Source organism: Crinia signifera, chromosome 11, assembly GCF_055691185.1.
Source record: "Crinia signifera chromosome 11, ASM5569118v1, whole genome shotgun sequence".
Classification (NCBI taxonomy): Eukaryota; Metazoa; Chordata; class Amphibia; order Anura; family Myobatrachidae; genus Crinia; species Crinia signifera.
Genome location: NC_139227.1, coordinates 52,085,908 through 52,110,772, shown reverse-complemented (window position 1 = coordinate 52,110,772; position 24,865 = coordinate 52,085,908). Strand labels below are relative to the sequence as shown.

Below are 24,865 nucleotides of genomic sequence, written 5' to 3'. Positions count from 1 at the left end.
GAGCCTGACATGACTTTTGCTCCGCACTCATGTGTTCATGGCTTATTATAGGCTTTTTTTTTTTTTTTACTGGACTACTAGACTTTTCCTGAATATTTCTTGCTCCAGGGTTATAATACTCCCTACATATTATGTGTACATTACATCAGGGCTTGACAAATCCTGGTTGCCAGGTCTGAAGCAGAATCTGGTCGTGGGCCAGCATTGCCTGACCCCTCTAAACCCCCTCCTAACAGAGCTGAGCAGTGGGGGCAGCATTGCCTGACCTCCCCCCCCCCCCTCTTCTCCCCCTTCTAACAGAGCTGAGCAGCAGTGGGCAGCGTTGCTCTATCCCCCCTCTAACAGAGCTGAGCAGCGGCGGGCAGCGTTGCCCGAACCCCCAGAGCTGAGCAGCGACGGCCAGCGTTGCCCTCTCCCCCCGAGCTGAGCAGCGGCGGCCAGCGTTGCCCAAACCCCCTGTCCCCCAGAGCTGAGCAGCGTTGCCCCGACCTCCACCCCTCCTAACAACTGAGGAGAAGCAGCCAGCAACCGCGCCTCTTCCTCAATGCAGCCGCCCACAGCACACTCTCCACCTCCCACCCCGTCAGGACACAGAAGCTATGTGTCCAGCACACTGCAACCCTCACTCAGCAGACTATCAGAGGCAGTGATTAAGCACACAGCATGGGCAACTACAGTACAAGGAGCCTTGAATTGGCCGGCATCTGGCAAAGCACCAATGGGATGGACCATTTATTTATGGACCAATGGAATTAATTTAATGGCCAGGTTTGTTTAAAGCACCAGTTAATGGGAAGGTTAGGGTACACACACACACACACACACACACACACACACAGTGTGGGCAACACCGTTTCTCCCCTAATTTTTTTAGTGGGTGAGAGTGCCCATACAGGGTACGTTTTGTACCGTGCAAGGGAATGCGCTCTCTGAGCATTGCATGGTACAAAAAGTATTGCATCTAGTTTAAAACACATGATGTTGTAGCTCATCGCATGCATTTAAAACTAAATGTGATGCGATTTTAAATAAAAATGTTTGGTGCACATCGCACCATGTATGGGCACCCTTAAAAACTTGTCTGGCTCCTAAAATTTTCTCCTGGCTCCTAGATTTAAAAAAAAAAATTGTCAAGAACTGAATTACATCCTAATGATGATGGAAGACCCTGCTGGCTCCAGCTAAGGGGTATAGCGTGTTGTGCCAGCCCATTAAAGTGGTTCCTGTGTAGTCTTTGGGAAGCTCCACTCACGGTCCGTTTGCTTGGCGTCTTACCGCATTTGGACGGTGTGAGCAATCCGTACGGTAGGCAGGGCTAAGAACACTCGGTTCCTGTCCGAAGTACGCATCCGTCCGAATCAACTAGAATAAGGGTCCATAAGTGAAAGGTAATATAAAATGTCACCAACAACAAGTCCAGATAATTAAACCAGTTCTTGAATCAGGCAGTCAGAGGAATTTCTCTTCCATTCAAAGATATGTGGAGAATACAAAAACAACCAATAGTGCATAACGTTAAAAGTATGACACTTTAATTAAGATTTGCACTTACAGTAAGTGATGGTTAAAAAGCATATAGAACAATATCCAAGGCACAAGCAGGAACAGTGTCCATAGAGGTCCCAGCGGTGTAGAGATGCCAGCTCCGGAACTGGTAATCAGAGCCCACAAGGTTCACGTCCTGGATGTAGTCCTTGAATAACAAATAAGCAAGACACGCTAAACACATTTCGGATACGCTTATCCTTCGTTAGTAGCGTGTCTTGCTGCTGTGGGAATGAAAATTTATAGCACGCTTTGTGGCGCATAATTGTTATTCACTTCCGGTTACCTAGGAAAAAAGTATGGCCATGCGTTTCAGAGCCCTTATCAATTGCGGTCCACTGGTACAAAACTTCCTGTTAAAACAGGAAGCTGGATGTCCGTGGGTGACGAGCAGCCTAATGCTAATTATACAAATTCACCTGCTTCCTGTATGTTCAGGGAGCAGTATGGCCGCGCGTTCCACACGGTTTTAACTTGCGTTCCATCGTAAGGACGGAACGATGTCCTAGTACATAAAGCATAATAGCGATATGGCCGTGCATTCCACACGGTTTTACATGCGTTCCAAAAAAAACTAAACAATGTATTAATAAATGCAGCATAATTATAAATATTGCAATGATCACGCCAATAATGATTAAAAAATGCAAGTATATACAAATATGAATAAACAACAATAAGGTCATGAAAAAACGAGTATAAAAAAGCTAGTATAATAAATTAGCAGGTAAAAAAAATAATCAGTGAGAATAATTAGTGGAATATAGGAATAAAAATTGAAAAGGGGGATACTGGCTTTAGAATTAATTTAAGAAATGCTTTAGCTCAAATTCACCATTAAGTCCCTCGGGAACGAGGGTATTTAAATTATATATCCTGCGCATTTCTGTTAGGGCCTATCTTTTATCCACATCTCCTGTTTGCCATTTAGGTCAAATCAACTGAATGCCCCAGAAGTTTATAATAAAGCATTCATTAGACTAGTGATGAGACTTAAAATGTTCAGACACCGTATAGGTTAAAAGTCCCTTACGTATATTATATAAGTGCTCTGCCAGTCGAGTTTTTAATCGCCGCGTAGTTTTACCTACATAAAATAAATGACATGTACATTCTAAAAGATAAATTACATTTTTCGAATGGCATGTAATAAAATAATTAATTTTATAATTCTTGCCTTTTACCATAAATTCCACATTTTTTCTGTCTGATGATTTAACCGTCTTGCACATAAGGCAACTACCACAGCGATGAAATACCTTATTTCTTATGCTTTGTCGTACTGGATTATCTACCGTGCTGCTTACCAGGTGGTTTCTGATTGATTTAGATTTTCTATAATTGAAAGACTGTTTAGGGTGTATCACTTTTCCCAAAATCGGATCCTTTGTAAGTAGATTCCAATTCTTCGTAAAAATCTTTTCAATTTTAAAATGAGAATCATTGAACTGAGAAATAAAAGACCATTGATGTCTGGTATCTACTTCATTTTTGGGGTCCTTCTCTTTCAACATTTCACTTCTATCGATACCATCGATTCTTATTGTTGCTTTCTCAAACACTTTTTCTGAATACCCGTTGGCTTGTAGTCGTCCTGCCACCTCATTGATTTGGGTATTGCATACACTTATCACTACAGTTCCTTTTAATATGGGTAAATTGACCGAAAGGAATGCCGTTCAGCCAATTATTATGATGTTGTCTCAATATACCCATTAGAATTGGTCGGTTTCCTAAAGGTTTTAGTATTTCATACACCATTTGATATATAAATATTAAGGTCGGTACTAATATGTTAATTGGGTGCAAACTAAGCTATTTGCTTAGTTTTCCGCGTCCGCTCGCCACGCTTCAGGCTCGGTGGCTCGCCACAATATAAAATCAACTCCACGCCGACATGAATAGTGGGGGTATGAACGTACTACCTATAGTGGGTGCCCAACTAACATATAAGTACCTTAAAGTCTAAAAAGGATACGTCTTTAAAACTTTGAGTAAAAGTTAGATTAATAGCAAATTAATAACATTTTTCTAAAGATGCTTGTCCATTTCTCCAGACTAAAAAGATGTAGTCGTGAAACGGTACCAGAGCACCAGACCCGCCCCTAGAACGCCATCCTGCCAAATGTTAAAGATGTTCCCAGTAAGACATAAAAAGATTGGCGTAACTAGTGGCGAATCTGGTGCCCATCGCACCAGATTGCCAAAAAAGGCAATTTTTATTTACAATGTGTAGGTACTGCGATGGGCACCAGATTCGCCCCTAGTTACACCAATCTTTTTATGTCATACTGGGAACATATTTACATTTGGCAGGATGGCGTTCTAGGGGTGGGTCTGGTGCTCTGGTATCGTTTCATCTACAACATCTTTTTTCTCTGGAGAAATGGACAAGCATCTTTAGAAAAATTTTGTCAGGCTCTTAACATTAACGACTTTGCTATTAATCTAACTTTTACTCAAAGTTTTAAAGACGTATCCTTTTTAGACCTTAATATTTATATAGAAAACGGTGTATTAAATACTAAAACCTTTAGGAAACCGACCGATACTAACGGGTATATTGAGACGAGTCAACATCATTATAATTGGCTGAACGGCATTCCTTTTGGTCAATTTACCAGTATAAAAGGTAACTGTAGTGATAAAAGTGTATGCAATACCCAAATCAATGAGGTGGCAGGACGACTTCAAGCCAACGGGTATTCAGAAAAAGTGTTCGAGAAAGCAAAAATAAGAATCGATGGTATCGATAGAAGTGAAATGTTGAAAGAGAAGGACCCCAAAAATGAAGTAGATACCAGACATCAATGGTCTTTTATTTCTCAGTTCAAAGATTCTCATTTTAAAATTGAAAATATTTTTAGGAAAAATTGGAATCTACTTACACAGGATCTGATTTTGTGAAAAGTGATACCCCTTAAACAGTCTTTCATTTATAGAAAATCTAAATCAATCAGAAACCACCTGGTAAGCAGCACGGTAGATAATCCAGTACGACAAATCATAAGAACTAAGGGATTTCATCGCTGTGGTAGTTGCCTTATGTGCAAGACGGTTAAATCATCAGACAGAAAAATTGTGGAATTTATGGTAAAAGAAAAGAATTATAAAATTATGTAATTACATGCCATTCGAAAAATGTAATTTATCTTTTAGAATGTTCATGTAATTTATTTAATGTAGGTAAAACTATGCGGCAATTAAAAACTCGACTGGCAGAGAACGTATATAATATACGTAAGGGACTTTTAACCCATACGGTGTCTGAACATTTTAAGTCTCATCACTAGTCTAATGAATGCTTTATTATAAACTTCTGGGGCATTCAGTTGATTTGACCTAAATGGCAAACCGGAGATGTGGATAAAAGATTGGCCCTAACAGAAATGCGCAGGATATATAATTTAAAGCCCTCGTTCCCGAGGGACTTAATGGTGAATACGAGCTAAAGCATTTCTTAAATTAATTCTAATGCCAGTATCCCCCCTTTTCAATTTTTATTCCTATATTACACTATTTATTCTCACTGATTTTTTTACCTGCTAATTTATTATACTAGCTTTTTTATACTCGTTTTTACATTACCTTATTGTTGTTTATTCATATTTGTAAATACTTGCATTTTTTAATCATTATTGGCGTGATCATTGCAATATTTATAATGATGCTGCATTTATTAATACATCGTTTAGTTTTTTTGGAACGCATGTAAAACCGTGTGGAACGCATGGCCGTATCGCTATTATGCTTTATGTACTAAGACATCGTTCCGTCCTTACGATGGAACGCAAGTTAAAACCGCGTGGAACGCACGGCCATACTGCTCCCTGAACATACAGGAAGCAGGTGACTTTGTATAATTAGCTTTAGGCTGCTCATCACCCACGGACATCCAGCTTCCTGTTTTAACAGGAAGTTTTGTACCAGTGGACCGCAATTGATAAGGGCTGTGAAAAGCATGGCCATACTCTTTTCCTAGGTAACCGGAAGTTAATAGCAATTATGCGCCACCCAGCGTGCTATAAATTTTCATTCCCACAGCAGCAAGACACGCTACTAATGAAGGATAAGAGTATCCGAAACGCGTTTAGCGTGTCTTGCTTATTTGTTATTCAAGGACTACATCCAGGACGTGAACCTTGTGGGCTCTGATTACCAGTTCCGGAGCTGGTATCTCTGCACCGCTGGGACCTCTATGGACACTGTTCCTGCTTGTGCCTTGGATATTGTTCTATATGCTTTTTAACCATCACTTACTGTAAGTGCAAATCTTTATTAAAAAGGGTCATACTTTTAACGTTATGCACTATTGGTTGCTTTTGTATTCTCTCCACATATCTTTGAATGGAAGAGAAATACCTCTGACTGCCTGATTAAAGAATTAGTTGAATTATCTGGACTTTTTTTTTGTAATATTTTATATTACCTTTCAATTATGGTGATAACTTCACTCTTTGGTAACTTTGGAAGCGTTGGACATTGTGCTTATTGCTTTTTTGTATGAAAAATCACTGAATTAAAAAAAATAAAAATAAAATACACCAGCAATTAGTACAGTAGCCTATATCTGATACACAAAAGCCGCAATTCTTTTCTTAGGGATATCTGTGATAATGACAGCAAAAGCAACGTCACCAATATTCTGTGCACTGCTATAAGCCGACAAGCCAAACCTGTAGCTGCAAGTTGTGAGACAATGGTCCAGGTAACTCTCAACTACTGCTAACAAGTGCTAAAGAAATGAAGGCAATTGGGGGTTTGTGTTAGGGAAGGAAGGGAGTGTTAGAGGGGGGCAGGGAGAAGGTACATATAATTACACCAGCGGTTCTCAAACTGTGGGTCCTGACTAGGGTTGCCACCTCATCCCTTTAAAACTGGAGACATTAATTACACAGGTTCTGTGGCTGGCTTACTTCAAGACTCAATTTCAACTGTTTTTTTTATTTATTTATTTTTTAAACCGCCATCAGACTTCATTCCAACTGTATTTTTTTAATCAGCCACAGAACCTGTGTAAATAATATGTCTCCAGTTTTAAAAGGATGAGATGGCAACCCTAGTCCTGACCCCAAAGTGGGTCCCGACTCCATGTTGCTGGCCATCAGACTAATGTGTTTATTTATAACTCATTAAGTAAACATCCACTGCTTCCCTCTTCTATCCCCCTTTTCCATCCCCTCATTACCCACTGCCTCCCTGTCACAATAGCAGCCACTTCACTTCACTGACCACACATGTGGCGGCCATTCTGTGGTAACTTGCTGGGGTCCTGTAATAATAATAATAATAATAATAATAATATTTATTGTCTGACGTGGTCCCAGAGCAAATAATTTGAGAACCTCTGAATTACACCATACCTCCCAACATGACCCATTCCAGGAGGGACACAGGGGTAGATTTACGAAGTGGCGTTGATGTGTAAATGCGCTATCCCCGTGCGCTGAAGCAGGGGATAGTGCATTGCCTTATCTATCACACCCGCCGAGCGTTTACTCTAACGCTGGCGGTGTGGGGCAGGAGGCATAGCGCAGGGGCGCCCCTGCCTCCTGCCAGATTTATGAACGGTCAGCATCGCTGACCGTTCCGCCGCCTGCAGCTGTCGACTTCGCCAGCTGCAGGCGGCGATGCCCTATACCTACAGCAGGGACAGCGCTGTCCCTGCTGCTGGAGCTGAGCTGGGATCTCGCGAGACTAGCGAGATCCCGCGCATGCGCAGTGAGCCGGCCGGGGGGAAAGGAGACGGCGCATCAGTATTAACTGATGCGCTGTCTCCAGGAGGGACATCGACGGAGGGGGGAGTTAGCGCTCCCCCACTCCGGCGGCAAGATCTTAATAGATCTTGTCGGTGTCCCCTCCTGCTTCGCCTCGCTAATGAGGCGAAGCAGGAACTGTTATAGCGCCGCTATAATAAATCTACCCCACAATGCTTCGTTTCTGGACTTCCCTCTTAATTTATGATTACCATCATTTGTGCGAGACACCTTTTTTTTTTATCAATAAACCCGTTTTAAACAAGTGATGCCAATCATACATTAAGAGCTAAGTCCAGAAAAAGAGCAATGTGTCCCTCCCAGAGAGGGTCATGTTGGGAATATGCCATCAGGATGTCAGTGCCAGTATTTTGACCACTGGCATTCTGTCCACCAGTCACCCACATGAAGTCTTCAATATGAAGGACATCTGGAACCTCCTCTGCGCAAAATCAGCATTGTTTAGGACAGTGGTCAGGGAACTCGGTCCTCACTACCCCACGCAGTGCATGTTTTGCAGGTCTCCTCACAGAATCACAAGTGAAATAATTAACTCCACCTGCGGACCTTATAAAATGTGTCTGAGTAATTAGCACACCTTTGCACCTGCTGGGTTACCAGCAAAACATGCACTGTGTAGGGTAATGTGGACCGAGTTCCCTGACCACTGGTTTAGGACCATGTGAGGCCTTTAAAACGGTGGAAACCAAGCACCCCCTCTGCACAGTCTCAGAGCTATCTAGGCCCACATGATGTCAACAATACAGGGGACACCCGGCACCCCCTCTGTACAATCTCAGTGCTGTCTAGGCCTACATGATATGTATAATACAGAGGGCACCCCTCTGCACAATCTCAGCATTGTCTCTGCCAACGTTGCGTCTACAAAACAGAGGGCACCCTGCACCCCACTGCACAATCCATAGCTTTATCCTGCTAATGTCTAGCACTGGTCATATACAGGACCAGGAAAAATCACTGCACACAGACATTACAAGGACACACATGAGTACTTATAAAGGGGGTTACACTACAGAGGGCCCGGGCACATATCGCGGGTATGGGTAAAATCCGGAATCGGATAAGACACCGGAATGCCGGACTGGACATCAAACTCTGCATTCCGGAGCTTGTAGTATCCGGTCCGGGGGTGTCCTGTCCGGGGGTGCTCCATCTGATGAGGCTGCTCTCGCACCTGTCACCTGGGAGAGGAGAGGGGGGAGAATACAGCCTCACCGCATGGTCCGGGGGTGTAATAAAAACTGGAATGTTCCAGACCACACGGGGAGGCTGTAATCTCCCCTTCCCCATGTCCCTGGTGTGAGCAATCACAGGCATCCCCCCGGACAAGACACCCCCCGCATGGGACACCCCTCGGACCAGACACTATAAGCTCCGGAATGCAGAGTTTGATGTCTGGTCCGGCGTTCCGGTGTCTTATCCGGGTCCGGTTTTTACTTAGTCCCCATATCGCCAATGTCAAGCACACACATTATCTCTGCAACATACAGGCTGCTGTGTACATGACAAACAGCAGCACTACAAGCCCCAGCATGACCTGGCGCCAGCAGCATTCTGAGAGGTGTAGTCCACCCTAACTCGGCCATCACTCACCTTTAGGAGTAATCAACACTTTCAGCGCCTCAACCACCGTCCCCACTTCCAGGCTAGCAGCCATCTTCCTACACCCAGCGCGGGCGCCGGCGTCTGACGTCACGGCGCACGTCACCGGCCGGGCAGGCAGCCATATTGTGCGTGGCAAGGGGTGGCACACTGACGTTTGGGAAATCAACCACCAGCTAACCAGTATCTGTGCAGGAGTAGGACACAGATGGCAGAAATGTGGTATAATAGCTGGCACATATCTCCATGCCACTATATATCTATCTATCTCACCGCTATAATGTGTCTGCATAAATCATGTAGTACCCACTGCAGGTAGCCATTGGTATCCTATACCAGTCTCGGGATAACTATCACCTTCAGGTGTGCCAGGGTGACATACCATCTCCTCATGAGGCCAGGCTCCAGTCCAGCTGCTGATAGGCAGGCCATACGGGGCAATGAGGGCCCGGGTGATGGGGGTAAACATGGGGATGTACTCACTGGGTTTTTCACGTTTTCTTTGAGCCGACAGGTGGTATTTCATGCCCTACCATCCACTAGGGTGAGTAGGGAGGATAAAATAGTACGCTTGGCACTGTGCCCGAAGCATGGGGAGCGCAGGGATGGGACACACTACACCGATAGGTGACCAGAAAAAGTGATAAACCCATGTCAACCTTTTGTCCACCTTACTAGTAATGTTGACCTAAGGCTTGTGTCAACCCAGCGGCGTAACTATAGCACCGCAGCCCCCGCCACCGCGGGGGGGCGCTGTGCATGTGGGGGCGCCGGGGGCTGCGGTGCTATAGTTAAACCCCTCCAATCCCCCGCAGACTTACCTATCGCGCTGGTCCCGGCGGCTCCGTTCTTCTGCTGAGGACCACCACAAAATGGCCGCCCCCATATAGCACACAGTTCTCTGAAACTGTCTGCTGTATGGTGGCGGCCCTAATGCATATAAACCTTTTCAATGTCAACCTATTGCTCCACACCCGTGCTGATGCAGTCAACATCTCCACTGCCAGCTATGCCATGTGCAGCTGTGAGCCCCGTGGTACAGTTAGGGTTACGCATGCGCACTAAGGGTTTCTGGCACATTCATGCGTGCGGAATAGCAAAACACAATTGCTGAACTGAGTACATTTCAGTATATCGGCCACTTCTGAATCAGGCCCATTGTCAATGGTAGATCTCCACTGTTTACATAAACTAATAGTAGATCCCGGGTCACAAAAGTCCGGCCACCCCTGATGTAGACAGACTCAGTCACATGCACAATCCTCAGGAGCAAATGGCGAGTTCCACATTCACCGAACCATTTGCTTCATAGTGGGAGGAATGGGGGAAGGCGGGAGCAGGGAAACACCCAGCTTTCTATGTACGTGCCAATAAAAACGGTCAGCGTACCCCTACACGTGCCAGCGCCCACCCCAAATTCAGCCATCTCTAGCCAGGATACAAGTCAGCAAAGGAGAAAAAAAGACATCATTCAATGGTCAGTGACCCCCAAGTGCGGCGCATGCAAGTGGGTGTGTAACCGTAAATGCAGATATTCACGTGGCTGCGAACATAAGCAGCCTAGCGAACAGAACTGAATCAGACCCATTGTTTCATGCACACAATTACTAAACATAGGCCCTTATTCAGATCTGATCGCAGTACAAATTTGTTCTCAAATTGGGCAAAACCATGTGCACTGCAGGTGGGGCAGATGTAACATGTGCAGAGAGAGTTGAATTTGGGTGGGGTGTGTTGAAACTGAAATCTAACTTGCAGTGTAAAAATAATGCAGCCAGTTTACCCTGCACAGAAACAAAATAACTCACACAAATCTAATACCTATCTAGTGGCGTAACAATAGCCCCGCAGCCCCCGCAGAGGCGGGGAGGCGCTGAGTAAAGTGTGGGCGCCGGGGGTCTGCGGGGCTATCGTTCTGCTCCTGCCTGCCTGTTCCACTGCTGCCCCCACCCAGAGAAAAGGTAACCCCCGCCTGCCTTACCCGCTGCCACTTGCCGTCGCATCACTGCCTATGTAACTGGGACACGCATATCTACTCTGCGGTCCCGGCGCTCCTCCTCGCTCGGCTTGGCTCCTGCTATTATAAAACATCTCCTACACAAAATGTCTGCCCCGTTATAGCAGACAGTTTTTTTAGGATGCTAGAGGAGGCCGCGGCCTCCTCTAGCACCCAAAAAAATGGTCTGCTGTAAGGTGGCAGACATTTTGTGTAGGAGATTTTTTTTACAATAGCAGGAGCCAAGCCGAGCGAGGAGGAACGCCGGGACCGTAGAGTAGATATGCGTGTCCCGGTTACATAGGCAGCGATGCGACGGCAGGCGGCAGCGGGTAAGGCAGGCGGGGGTTTAACTTTTCCAAGGGGGTGCGGCTTTTAAGGACCCCGTGGACAAGGAACTTGAAGGAAACCTCAAAGCCATATTTGAGGGGGTGGGTTTACACTCAGGCCCCTTATAGCGTCAGCCTGGGTTTCAAAAGCTATGATTGTTTGGGCTGGCAGTTTGTGCACTATATTGCACGATGACCCAAGTGTATTGCTGCTGGCTGAAAAGTTAAAGGCAGCAACTGAATATGTGCTTGAGGCAGAGGAGGAAGCTCTCAAGATGGCTTCAAAGCAGGGGCGGGCTGGGCCGGGGGGTAGAGTGCCATGTGCCCCCAGGGGCCGCTCAATCGATGTGTATGCGGGCCGCCACGTTCCGAGGCTGCTGCTGCAGCTACGGCAGATCAATCTCTGAATGACTGGTCTCCAGAAACATGGCCGCCGGCCTCCTGCACTGAGGACATGTCTAGTGCAGGAGGCCGCTAGAGCAGTGCCAGATTAAGCCTTCGAGGGGCCAGGGGCACTTGTCATTACTGGCCACAAACTGCATGGGGGAATATTACACTGTCAAGACACAGAGTAAAGGCAGTATAAAAGTATAAACTTGGTCAATGGGTATTTTCAGGGGATATATATATATATATATATATACACATACATACTGTACATACATACCACATGAAAAGCCTGTGTTTGTCCCTCTGCACCTTACTCTGTAGGAGACCTCACAGTCCCAGTGCTGCCTCTGATTAAATACCCTCCCATGACTAGGCTGCTGCTGCTGTTATCCATGGGCCTGAGAAGCATGTAATGAGCTCCACCAATCAGAGTTCAGCACAAACGTCTCAGCCTCTGCCCTCTGGTGCAAAGTGTCATGGGACTTAGTCAACTCCCAGTAATGCACTGCACACTTGGCTCCCGATGCTCAGCACCATTAATCATTGTCACATTGGCAGATAGGTGAAGCTGCAGCTCTACCCCACTCCCATGCACAAAACCTTTAGCTAAAAAAAATAATATATATTATTTTTTTTTAAATACATGCCAACCACAGGGGGCCCTAGCTAGAGGGGGGCCCAGGGGCACTGACCCCTTGTGCCCCCATTATAATCCGGCCCTGCGCTAGAGAGAGTGAGATTGTGCACTTTCTGTGTGCGTTCCAACTAATTCCACCTACTAAGTTCCCTGTGCTGCAGCCTCACACAGTCAAGATCAGGTAAGAAAAAAGGCTGATTAAGTCTTTTTGGGGCACTCTTCTATTGTTAATTAGTGTAAATGTGTCAAAATTAAGATTTAACTTTTATTTAGGTATGCCTTAAAATACAATGTGCCCTGTCAACTAAGACAGATAGTGGTCTTAATGACAGAAAGGGTACACGTTTACCCAGTTTATTACTGAGTCATTACATTCTCGATGTGGAATCACTATATACCAGCATTCGTTATGATCTTGGGATACAAGCCACCAGATACTTTTTGGGGATGAAACATCTAGGGGATTTTGAGGAATTCCTAATCAGCCTTTTGGGAATTGTACTCCGCAAAAACTATTTCACATTTGATAACCACTTTTACACCCAGGTAAGAGGGACTGCGATGGGGGCGGCTTGTGCCCCCACATACGCTAACCTCTTCCTGGGTTGGTGGGAAAGTGAGATCGTCTTTCACGAAAAACGAGAAACTCTGAATGAACACGTGATCTTTTGGACACGTTACATTGATGGGGATGCTGTTACCATCCCGCCGGTCGGGATCCCAGCGTTCAGAATCCCGACGCCGGATCCTGACCGCCGAAATGCCGACACATTCTCCCTCCGGGGGTGTCCACGACACCCCCGGAGGGAGAATAAATTAGTGTGCCGAGCGTAGCGAGGCACCGGGCCCGCTGCGTGGCGAGCGCAGCGGCTGTCGGGATTCCGGCGTCGGGATTCTGAACGCCGGGATCCCGACCGCCGGAATTCAATACTGAATCCACATTGATGATATCCTGATCATCTGGGAGGGTACTCAGGGTGAACTGGATGAATATATCAAAGACCTGAACACCAATGACATCAATTTGAAGTTCACCTATGAAAGCAGCCCAACCAGTATTTCATTTCTGGATCTTAGGATTTACAAGACAGACAACAATTCTCTTGCCACCGAAATTTTCAGAAAATCAACTGCAACCAATAGCCTTCTACATCATAGCAGCTCTCATTTCCCACCGACCAAAACCAACATCCCAAAAGGGGAATTTCTTCGACTGAGAAGAAACTGCTCAGATGATCAGGTATACGCATCAAGGAGTAAAGAACTAACCCTCAGACTTAAGGAAAGAGGCTACAGCTCTAGGTGCATCAAGAGAGCAAAGAAATCCATATCTACTATTAAAAGAAATGACTTGATTTTTCAAAACAACAAAAAAACGGCTGATACAGAAACCAAAACAGTACGTTTTATCGGGAGCTTCTGTGACCAGTGGAGAGAGATCAAACAGATATTGCAAAAACACTGGCCAATAATTCTGTCAGACCCAGATCTCAATACGCTCCTCAATTCAAATGTGGAAATGAGCTGGAGACAAGCACAAAATTTAAAAGATAAATTGGTACATAGCCATTTTACTAACAGCAACCCAAAAGAACCAATAATCACAGGAAGCTTTCCCTGTGGCAACTGCAAAATCTGTAGTCACATTGCACCAATAAAAGAACTAAAGGACAAATATGGAACAACCATTAAAATAAAAAATTACTTCAACTGCAAAACTACCAATGTTGTATACTGCATTATCTGCCCATGTGACATGAAGTACATTTGCATGACCACACGAATGTTAAAAGTTCGTACTTTGGAGCATATGGGGAACATCCGAAATGCCAAAACAGATAAACAAAAAAATGTGACAGCTTACCACAGTGGCAAAGCACTTCCTTGAAAAACACTCCAGCTCTACTGCTGGTCTCCAAATCATGGGACTAGAAAAAGTCACTCTGGGGATAAGAGGAGGGGACATGACCAGGACCCTGCTCAAGAAAGAAAGCGAGTGGACCTACAAATTAGGGACACTTCACCCGTCCGGCCTGAACGAATACATTAATTATGGTGTCTTCATCTAAATATTCCCAGGAAAACCTCAGATTAGTATCACCCTAATATCCACACTCACAGCTCTTGTGATACAGTCTATAGAACAACTACAATGGATAGTTAGGGATCCTCACCAAGAATCTGAAATCAAAAATAATCGTCATTTTTTGCATATATTAGTAACTACTCAGTATCACTAATATTTATCCTAGTCTCAATTTCCCATAGAGAAAAACATATGTAATCATCTCCCGTTCCTCTCCCATTTTTCATACTGTGCAGTCGGTATAAATTGTATTATGTACTCAGTCTCAAGACTCTATCTCACTTTATCTCTCCCCCATTTTTACATATACTCTTTCTCCTTCCCTCGATCGTGAGATTACCCCCTTACAAAACTTTATATATGGTTATTTTATGTCAGTTATAATTAGGTACATTCACCTAACACATCGTCTCAAACTTATGTGTAAAAATCCTTCTTCTCACATAATGATAATAATGACATTTATAATTAAAAAGAAATTAGCTTAATAGAGAGCAATTCTTCTCCTAGATAAATCACACTATCAGTCTCACTTTACAGAATAAATAAACAATCAGCTACATATTTACTACTAAACACACTTATAGAACAATTAAGTAATTTGTTTAATAAGATGTGACAAAAAGAATAAAGAGCATTCCGCAAGCAGCACCATATGAATCATTAATAAAGGAGGCAATCAAACAATCATTCAATGAATTCTGCCGCCCATAAAACACGCCAAGCTCAGGAGAGACACACCAATCCCAGTGTGACCAAGCTCCCAGAGCGAAACGCGCGTCACTTCCGGTCCTGGCGCCCACCTGAGAGGTGAGCCACGGACCACACTGCTCTCCCCAACACGCTGTTTTCTAGCCGCAGTGACAGGACCAAACAGCCGGTTTGTGAGTATACGGCAGTACCGCACATTGTACCGCTATCAGAGATCTGCGTGGAGGCTGCTGCTGTGACACTATTTTCTTTGTCTGGATCTAACAGTGGTTCCCATTTGCAGGTTTTGATAATTATGTACACTTAACCAGCATATGTATTCGACCCCTTTGGGTCTGAATACTAAAGGTGATTTTTAAGCACTAATTGAAAATCAAGGCATTTAAAGTAGTATTGTGATTGTCGGATATGGCGGCAGCAATTTATGAACAGATTAAAAACTAAATTGCATGTTTTACTATAACAACTCCGTTCCAGGGTCACATGCCCGAGCTCTGCATAGATTTAAGAACACTTTTATGTTAGAAAGTCGACACTTATTGCATGTCGACCATTATGTCTAAATGATTGTGATTTTGATGTACAGACATACAACCATTCAGGCTACTCCAGTCACTACAGGCTTTAGGAAACACCAACCTAATATTGTAAAAACAAAAACTACATAGCCTAAAGCAGGGGTGGGGAACCTTTTTTCTACCGAGGGCCATTTGGAAAATTTGAAAACCCTTTGGGGGCCATATACAAATGATCAATTATCGGCATATACGCGTGGGCATTATACACAGGGCAGCGGCATATACATGTGGGCATTATACACAGGGCAGCGGCATATACATGTGGGCTTATACACACTGGCAGCGGCATATACATGTGGGCATTATACACAGGGCAGCGGCATATACATGTGGGCTTATACACACTGGCAGCGGCATATACATGTGGGCATTATACACAGGGCAGCGGCATATACATGTGGGCATTATACACACTGGCAGCAGCATATACATGTGGGCATAATACACAAGGGCAGCGGCATATACATGTGGGCATTATACACAGGGCACCGGCATATACATGTGGGCATTATACACAGGGCAGCGGCATATACATGTGGGCATAATACACAAGGGCAGTGGCATATACATGTGGGCATAATACACAAGGGCAGTGGCATATACATGTGGGCATAATACACAAGGGCAGTGGCATATACATGTGGGCATTATACACACTGGCAGCGGCATATACATGTGGGCATTATACACACGGGCAGTGGCATATACATGTGGGCAGAGACACCATAAAAAGTGACAGTGTGGAGGAAGGGGGGGTGTCACCCCCAAGCAGGTTAATGTGATTATGTCTGATTATGAGAATATGACAACCCCTGGATGTGTCAGTCACTGGGGAAGGGAGGGTGAGAGAAGCAGCATTGGCGGGCGCACATCTTCCCCGCCACCCGCCCGGCTATATTACTGATTAATCAGCTGCCCGCCCGCCTATATAACTGATGTATTATCAGCCGCCCGCCCCTATATTACTGATGTATTATCATCCGCCCGCCCTCCCTCCTATATTACATACCAGGCGCCGGGGATGGCTGCTGCTGCTGCCGCCGGGGAGATGTGTAGAAGACGCGCCCGCCAATCACAGTGGCTGTGGAGGGGATGCGCCGGCAGTGATTGGCTGGCGCGTCTTATGCACATCTCCCCGGCGGCAGCAGCAGCAGCCATCCCCGGCGGCTGGTATGAAATATAGGCGGCCGGGCGGATGATACTTCTTTAATATAGGCGGGCGGGCGGGCGCGACTGTAATATAGGCAGGCGGGCGGGCCGGACATACTGGGTGCGGGGGCCGTATCCGGCCCGCGGGCCGGAGGTTCCCCACCCCTGGCCTAAAGCATACTCCGTTGTCAGAATAGTCGATATCTTCTAAATATGTTGACAACTGTGTCTAAATGATTACAATTCTATCTTATGACAACCACTAAGCTTTCTCCAATCAGTAGTCTCTCTCATTCTGACAGGTGCCTGTGCATGCCCTGCAAATGCAGCAGCATCAGGACTAGCATTGGCACATTTTGTCGGAACAGCAGAAGACTGCTACCTATGTTTTTCTGTCTGGGTGACACCTACCATTATCTCTCATCTGCCATTCTATGTTCCAAAAAACAGATGCCAGACAGCAGAATAAGGGTTTGTGTGAATATCCCAAACTTCCTATTTCTTTAAGAGATGCGCCCGCATCTTTGAATCAGCCGATTGGACTCCCTGAGCTGTATAAATTGCAACAGAGACAATCTGAGCAGAAATATTTTGGCCTAAAGGGAATTAAAACACTACTTTATATCTATACCCTAGTGCACATAGGACGAAGGGATCCAACTCTCACCCAGTATCTGATGTATTTTTACATGATACTGGAAAGCAGAATGGACCCAGCATAAGAGATAGTGCACCACTCTTTCTATATATCAGCAAAATTGAAACATTGTGTTGAAAGTACAGAGGTTGATTTAAATGGCAACAGAGTCACAATTGCTTAGAACAGTGGTTCCCAAACTGTGTGCCGTGGCTCCCTGGGGTGCCTCGGGACACATGCAGGGGTGCCGCGGCTTGGTGGTCCAGGACCAACTCAAACTATTAATGGTTAATTATTTAGGAGCAAAGCCAGTGCTGGTGGCTGCCAATCATAGAATGTGTACAAACAGAAGCAAATCCTGCCCTTTACCACATAACTGCCTCTAAGAATCGCATATAAACCCAATCTAATTAATTTTTTTTGGACCTAGGGGTGCCGTGAAAAAAAAATTCTGATTCTCTAGGGTGCCGTGAATCAAAAAAGATTGGGAACCTCTGGCTTAGAATACTCAAATAATAACTTCTTTGTGAATAACAGTGTTGTGACACAAGCCCCAGACTCTGTATATTAATTCTGTGTATTCAACAAAAAATATACATATACGTTTTTTCAAGAGTCGGACAAGGGGAGTGTCTGTTTGGGAGAAAGCAGTAATAACCCTGAATATTTGTACAGGGTATCACATAGTTTTGTGAAATTGTTTTATTTAACTGTGATTGACTTAAAACCCCAATTTCCCTAAATTGGTAACCACTCAAGGATTAAATATTGAGTACAGATCTGCTTTGTTTGACTGAAACCTAATTTGGCAATTAGGCAAACATAAATGATCAAAGAATCTGATACAGATCTGAATGTAATGACTCAGTAATAAACTGGGTAAACGTGTACCCTTTCTGTCAATAAGACCACTATCTGTCTTAGTTGACAGGGCACATTGTATTTTAAGGCATACCTAAATAAACGTTAAATTTTAATTTTGACACATTTACACTAATTAACAATAGAAGAGTGCCCCAAAAAGACTTAATCAGCCTTTTTTCTTGCATTTCTTTTGCAAGGACCCCAAATACCCCATAATCGAGTTTTTTCTGAACTTATACTGGGAGCACCACCAACCCTGCTAATAGGCATTGATAGCCCCGATGAGCCTATACAGGGGGAGAGCAGCCTGTGGGGTCCTGTTATACAAGGGGGGGGGGGGGAGAAGCATCCTGTGGGATCCTGTTATACAGGGGGGAGCAGCCTGTGGGGTCCTGTTATATGGGGGGAGCAGCCTGTGGGGTCCTGTTATACAGGGGGGAGGAGCAGCCTGTGGGGTCCTGTTATACAGGGGGGAGGAGCCTGTGGGGTCCTGATATACAGGGGGAAGCAGCCTGTGGGGTCCCGCTATACAGGGGGGAGCAGCCTGTGGGGTCCCGCTATACAGGGGGGAGGAGCAGCCTGTGGGGTCCTGCTATACAGGGGGGAGGAGCAGCCTGTGGGGTCCTGCTATACAGGGGGGAGGAGCAGCCTGTGGGGTCCTGCTATACAGGGGGAAGCAGCAGCCTGTGGGGTCCTGCTATACAGGGGGAAGCAGCCTGTGGGGTCCTGCTATACAGGGGGGAAGCAGCCTGTGGGGTCCTGCTATACAGGGGGGAGCAGCCTGTGGGGTCCTGCTATACAGGGGGGAGCAGCCTGTGGGGTCCTGCTATACAGGGGGAGCAGCTGTGGGGTCCTCTTATGCAGAGGGAGCAGCCTTTGCCGTCCTATTATTATTATACAGGGGGGAGCAACCTGTTGTGTGGTGCTGTTATTATAAAAGGGAGCAACCTGTGGGGTCAAGCTATTATTGTTGTACAGTGGGAAGCAGCCTGTGGGGTCCTGATATGCAGAGGGGAGCAGCCTGTGGGGTCCTGCTATACAGGGGGGAGCAGCCCGTGGGGTCCTGCTATACAGGGGGAGCAAAATACAATGGAAAATAAGGAAAAGCGCCCACAGTTAGGCAATGGTGCTTACTATGTCCCAGTCTCTGGTTTATGTTTGAGGGAGTCTGTTATTTTCTTCCTCGATGGAGCATGTGGAAGGAAATGGGAAAAGAAAACAGAAAAACAATGTGTAGTCCAATTTTTCAAATGGGGTAAAGTTATTTGTAGGTTTCTTGGACCACTAGAAATTTTCTTTCCCAATGTGAGTATATCTCTAGAGGTTCACCACGTGTCTTCTGATTATTCCGAGGGTGACGTACATGTATGCTTACACTAAAAAGGTGTTTGTAAAGCACATCAAGGTATCTTTAATTTTCTCACATGTATGCTTACTTGCTTGTGTATGGGGGTCCTCTCATCAAAAATACAAACGGCCTGTATACAAGTTTTAGTGGATTGCTTGTGGCCTATGCCTGGGAGCAACAGATGTTAAATGCCCGGGAACGCTCACCAACAGCAAAAGGTCTCTTAGCAAATGACATAAACTCAGTATACCTTAAAAACTTTAGCAACACCGCACCCTGCTGTTGCTCCCAGGCATAGGCCACAAGCAATCCACTAAAACTTGTATACAGGCCGTTTGTATTTTTGTCGAAAATTTTACTAATAAAAACGTTTGGATATTCACTTTGGGAGCACGTCCCTTACTGAAAGATACCTTGATGAGAGGACCCCCATACACAAGCAAGTAAGCATACATGTGAGAAAATGAAAGATACCTTGATGTGCTTTACAAACACCTTTTTAGTGTAAGCATACATGTACGTCACCCTCGGAATAATCAGAAGACACGTGGTGAACCTCTAGAGATATACTCACATTGGGAAAGAAAATTTCTAGTGGTCCAAGAAACCTACAAATAACTTTACCCCATTTGAAAAATTGGACTACACATTGTTTTTCCGTTTTCTTTTCCCATTTCCTACCACATGCTCCATCGAGGAAGAAAATAACAGACTCCCTCAAACATAAACCAGAGACTGGGACATAGTAAGCACCATTGCCTAACTGTGGGCGCTTTTCCTTATTTTCCATTGTATTTTGTATTTGTTTACCAGGAAGGTAACTCCTGGCTAGGAAAGTGCTGCCCTTTTTAGCGCCATTTTTTGTATTTTGTTGTATTATACAGGGGGAGCAGCCTGTGGGGTCCTGTTATGCAGGGAGAGCAGCCTTTGCCGTCCTATTATTATACAGGGGGGAGCAACCTGTTGTGTGGTGCTGTTATTATAAAAAGGGAGCAACCTGTGGGGTCAAGTTATTATTATTATACAGGGGGAGCAGCCTGTGGGATGCTATTATACAGGGGAGCAGCCTGTGGTGTCCTGTTATTATTATAAGACAGGGGGAGTAGCCTGTGGTGTACTGATATTATAGCTTCAATATGGGAAAGGGTAAATTGGGGAAAAGAACCTGTGCACCAGTACCACGTTTTATATTAGATGTATATATTATATATTTATATGAAAAAATCCACTATTTTGTAGTGTCAAAATGCTTGTGCATTAATGGGTGATGTGGAGGTGCTCCCCTGAGAGTAAAAATTGATACAATTTTTTTCTTTCTTATTATATTTTTTTCTTTCTTGTTATTTATTCATTTTTTTCTTATACTTTTGCAAATATAAGTGATTAATCTTATGCGTGAAAAATGAAAGTTTGATATACAGGTGTATACTATAACACTGTGATTATAGGACCAATTTTGTGATCCTCTTGACATCAAATAATTCACATATCACAACCTCTACCTGTTATCTTGCTTTATTTACTTTCTAACCTTTTCTATACAACTGGGAATTTTCCAAATTGTCCTTAAAAGGTGGGGTTCACCGCTCATCGCCCACCAATACTGCAAAGCAAGTGGGAGAAAGCAGCGTGCACGTACACCTTACAAGGCAACAACCTTGTCTTTTGATACTAGACACTTTCTGGGCTTAGAATCTCACTGATTGAGGGTGGACTTCCCTGCAAGGGCTTAGCTAACCAGGGAGTCGCCCACTCTAACAGATAGAGAATCTATAGCCCAACTAGTTAGCACCCTCATCTGCAACTGTCACACGGTAAGACCCGCTCAATTGCACAGTCTGGTTTAGCCAGGCAGATAGAGCAATCAGCAGCAGTCACCGTGATTACAAACAAACTGCAGGGGTGCACTGACACTTAACTTGTTTTTCTCTTACTTCTCATCTTTTCCTCTCTTTCCCTCTATTTATCCCTACCTTTCCCTGGTAACTTCTGCCTCCTCCCCCCCCCTCCCCCTTTTTTCTCCATTCTTTCTCCCCCTTTCCTTCTTCCTCTCTTTTTTTCCCTTTCTCTCGTCTCCCCTATCATCACATATCAATCAAGGGTCACTAACATAGCATAATTTCTAGTAGAATTTTTCCTGTGAATAGAAAATTAGACTGGCCTGTAAAACTAAGAATCATTGGTGTAAAATAAGGTATATTACCATAATAACCAAATATTCGCGGTCCACTCCATATATTGTGGTACCTCAAAAATTGTGTGAGAAAGGTAGTTCCGAACCATCATTGGTTTCAGATTGACGGATTTTCTATCTATACTTACTCATTAGCAATTAACAGAGAACTCCTTAAAAATTGGAGTCTCAGGAATCTGTACATGTTTTGTGTATGTCTGTCTTGCTATGTCTAAATTAATTTTAATGAATCAATAAATAAACGTTAAGTTTTAAATTCAAAAGTGTACTGATATTATACAGGGGGAACAGTATATGTGGGGTCCTATTATTATACAGGGGAGCAGCCTGTGGTGTCCTACTTATGGGCCAGTGCTCTGGACTTGCCCCCCAGGCTAAAAGTTGCCAGCCAGCCCCTGCTTCAAAAGGTATCCACTGTCTCCGTTAATGACAGGAGAGTCCTGTGGCTTAAGGCCTGGGAGGCGGATAATGAATCCAAAAAGGCCTTAGAGGCGTTGGCCTTTAAGGGTAAACTGCTGTTTGGATCTGAGCTGGAGGAGATTATTAAGCAGGCCATGGGGGGCAAAAGTACTTTTCTGCCTGCCCCCTCAGCGAAGCAATCTTCTAAGTTTTACGTCTTTCAGCTGTCCTTTCGGCCCTCCCCTAGAGGGGGTGCGTCCTTTCGAGGACAGTCATTCAGGGGAAAATTCCAGTCAACTAAGGGAAAGGCCCCAAAATCTAGATTTGGTTCTTTCCACAAGAAGCCGAACACCAAAGGTGAGGATAAACCCTCGGCATGACTGCCTGGGGAGCCCCCCATCAGTTGTCAAAGTGGGAGGTTGTCTGTTATGTTCTGGGAAGCTTGGGCATTGTTGGATCGGGATCCGTGGGTGTTGGACATTGTATCACAGGGATACAAAATCCCTTTCAAAGGTCTTCCTCCAAGAATATTCTTACTCACACCACTCCAAAAGGAGTCACGACTGCTCTTTTGGGGGCGGCTCAGTCCCTTTTAGAAAAAGGAGTGGTGATCCCGGTGCCACAGGAGGAATGGAAAAAAAGTTTTTTATTCCATTCTGTTTTTAGTGCCCAAGCCGGACGGTACTTTCAGACCGATCTTAAATTTAAAATCTTTAAATCTCCACCTGTGGGTGGACCACTTCAAGATGGAGTCTCTGCGGTCTGTGCTTCTCAGCCTGGACCAGGGAGAATTTTTGGCATCCATGGATATCCAGGACGCATACTTGCATGTCCCAATTCACCTGGAGCACCAAACACTCCTGAGATTTGCAATAGGGGACCGGCATTTCAATTCCACGCGTTGCAACTTTAGACTGGCCACAGCTCCAAGGGTATTCACCAAGATCATGTCGGTGATGGCGGCCATTCTCCGATTGAGGGGTATCATTGTGATACCTTATCTGGACGATCTTCTGTTCAAAGCAGATTCAGCAGAAGCCTTGCAGAAACATTTGGCAGAGGCTATTCAGTTTTTGCAAGTTCACAGTTGACTTTCAAACTTACAAAAGTCTCAACTGGTCCCATCGCAGAGGATCCAATTCTTGGGGGTTATCCTGGATACTCATTTACATCGAGTATTCCTGCCGGAGACGAAAGCCAAGGACATGTCCCTCCTGGTAAGGTCAATTCTGGAAGCACCGGATCCCTCGGTCTGGAAGTGCTTAAAGTTGCTGGGCAAAATGGTGGCGACTTTTGAGACGCTACAGTTTGCCAGGTTCCATTCTCGGACCTTCCAATGGAACATTCTGACATCTTGGTCAGGGAACACACAGACCATGAAGTCGGAGAGGATGAAGCTGACGTTAGAAACCAGGTCTTCCCTACAATGTTGGACAGATGTGGATTCCCTTCAGTGGGGTCAGTCTCTTCAGTCTTGGGACTGGCTGGTAGTCACTACTGACGCCAGTCTCAGGGGCTGGGGGGCAGTGGTCCTGGACTTGAGGCTTCAGGGCCTGTGTACTACAGTGGAGTCAGCACTGTCGATAAATATCCTGGAGCTTCGGGCTGTTTGGAAAGCATTATCCCTAGCAGAAGACAGGCTGAGGGGTCTCCCCATAAAGATCCAGTCAGACAACACCACGGCGGTGGCATACCTGAATCATCAGGGAGGCACACGCAGCAAACTGGCCATGTGGGAGGTATCTCCGATTTTCTTATGGGCGGAGCAGAATGTTCCGGCCTTATCGGCGATATTCATCCCCGGGGTGAAGAATGTCAAGGCTGATTTCTTGAGCAGGGAGGAGCTGCTCGAAGGGGAATGGATGTTGAATCCACAGATATTTCATCAGATTGCATCTCGATGGGGGACCCCGGAGGTGGATCTAATGGCGTCCAGGTTCAACCGTCAGGTTCCCAAATTCTTCTCCAGGACGAGGGATCCATTGGCATCTGCTGTGGATGCAATGACCGTTCCCTGGACAGGGAATCTTTTCCCGCCGTTTCCAATGATTGCAAGGGTTCTGAAGAGAATCAGGTCCCAAGGAATTCCGGTAATACTAATAGCTCCGGATTGGCCAAGGAGGTCTTCGTACTCGAGTGTTCGGAAACTGTCAGTGGAATCGTGGCGCCTACCACAAAGGCCAGACTTACTAAGCCAAGGACCATTCTTCCATCTGGATTTAGCTCGGCTAACTTTGACGGCTTGGCTAATGAAAATTTTGAAGACAAAGGTTTTTCCGAGGCGGTGGTGAATACCATGATTAAGGCCAGGAAGTCGGTGTCTTCGGCTTACTACTGTCACGTTCTGTGAATCTGGTGAAGGGCCAGCTGAAGTGTAGCGGAAGCTGGGTGCTTTAATATAGGGTTGTTGCATGGACAACAGATCAGGAGGAAACCAGCTATTAAACGTAGACTTTTAATGGAAAAGAGTTTAGCACACAATAATGATGATGGGGAAACAATGATGATACAAATGAAGGAACTGAAGATGATGAAGCCAATAAAGATGAAGGCATTTGCTGAATGAGGTCGTGGCTGCAGGGAACCAGGGATACTGGGCCACGGAGAATAACCGTCGGGACGT

At 45.1% G+C, this 24,865-nt stretch overlaps 1 protein-coding gene across 2 annotated transcripts in view; it reads right to left on the bottom strand.

The window, feature by feature from the left end:
- The window catches only part of TANGO6 (transport and golgi organization 6 homolog), a 94,160-nt gene extending 85,104 nt beyond the window's left edge, over positions 1-9,056 (bottom strand). For both annotated transcript variants that reach the window (XR_014465580.1, XM_083164788.1), the window contains exon 1: positions 8,916-9,056. Coding sequence is in view for 1 of the 2 variants with exons in the window: in XM_083164788.1 (XP_083020914.1) it covers positions 8,916-8,979 (64 nt within the window). In the remaining variant the exon portion in view is untranslated. The remainder of the gene's footprint in view (positions 1-8,915) is intronic.
- Between the last annotated feature and the right edge of the window lie 15,809 nt (positions 9,057-24,865).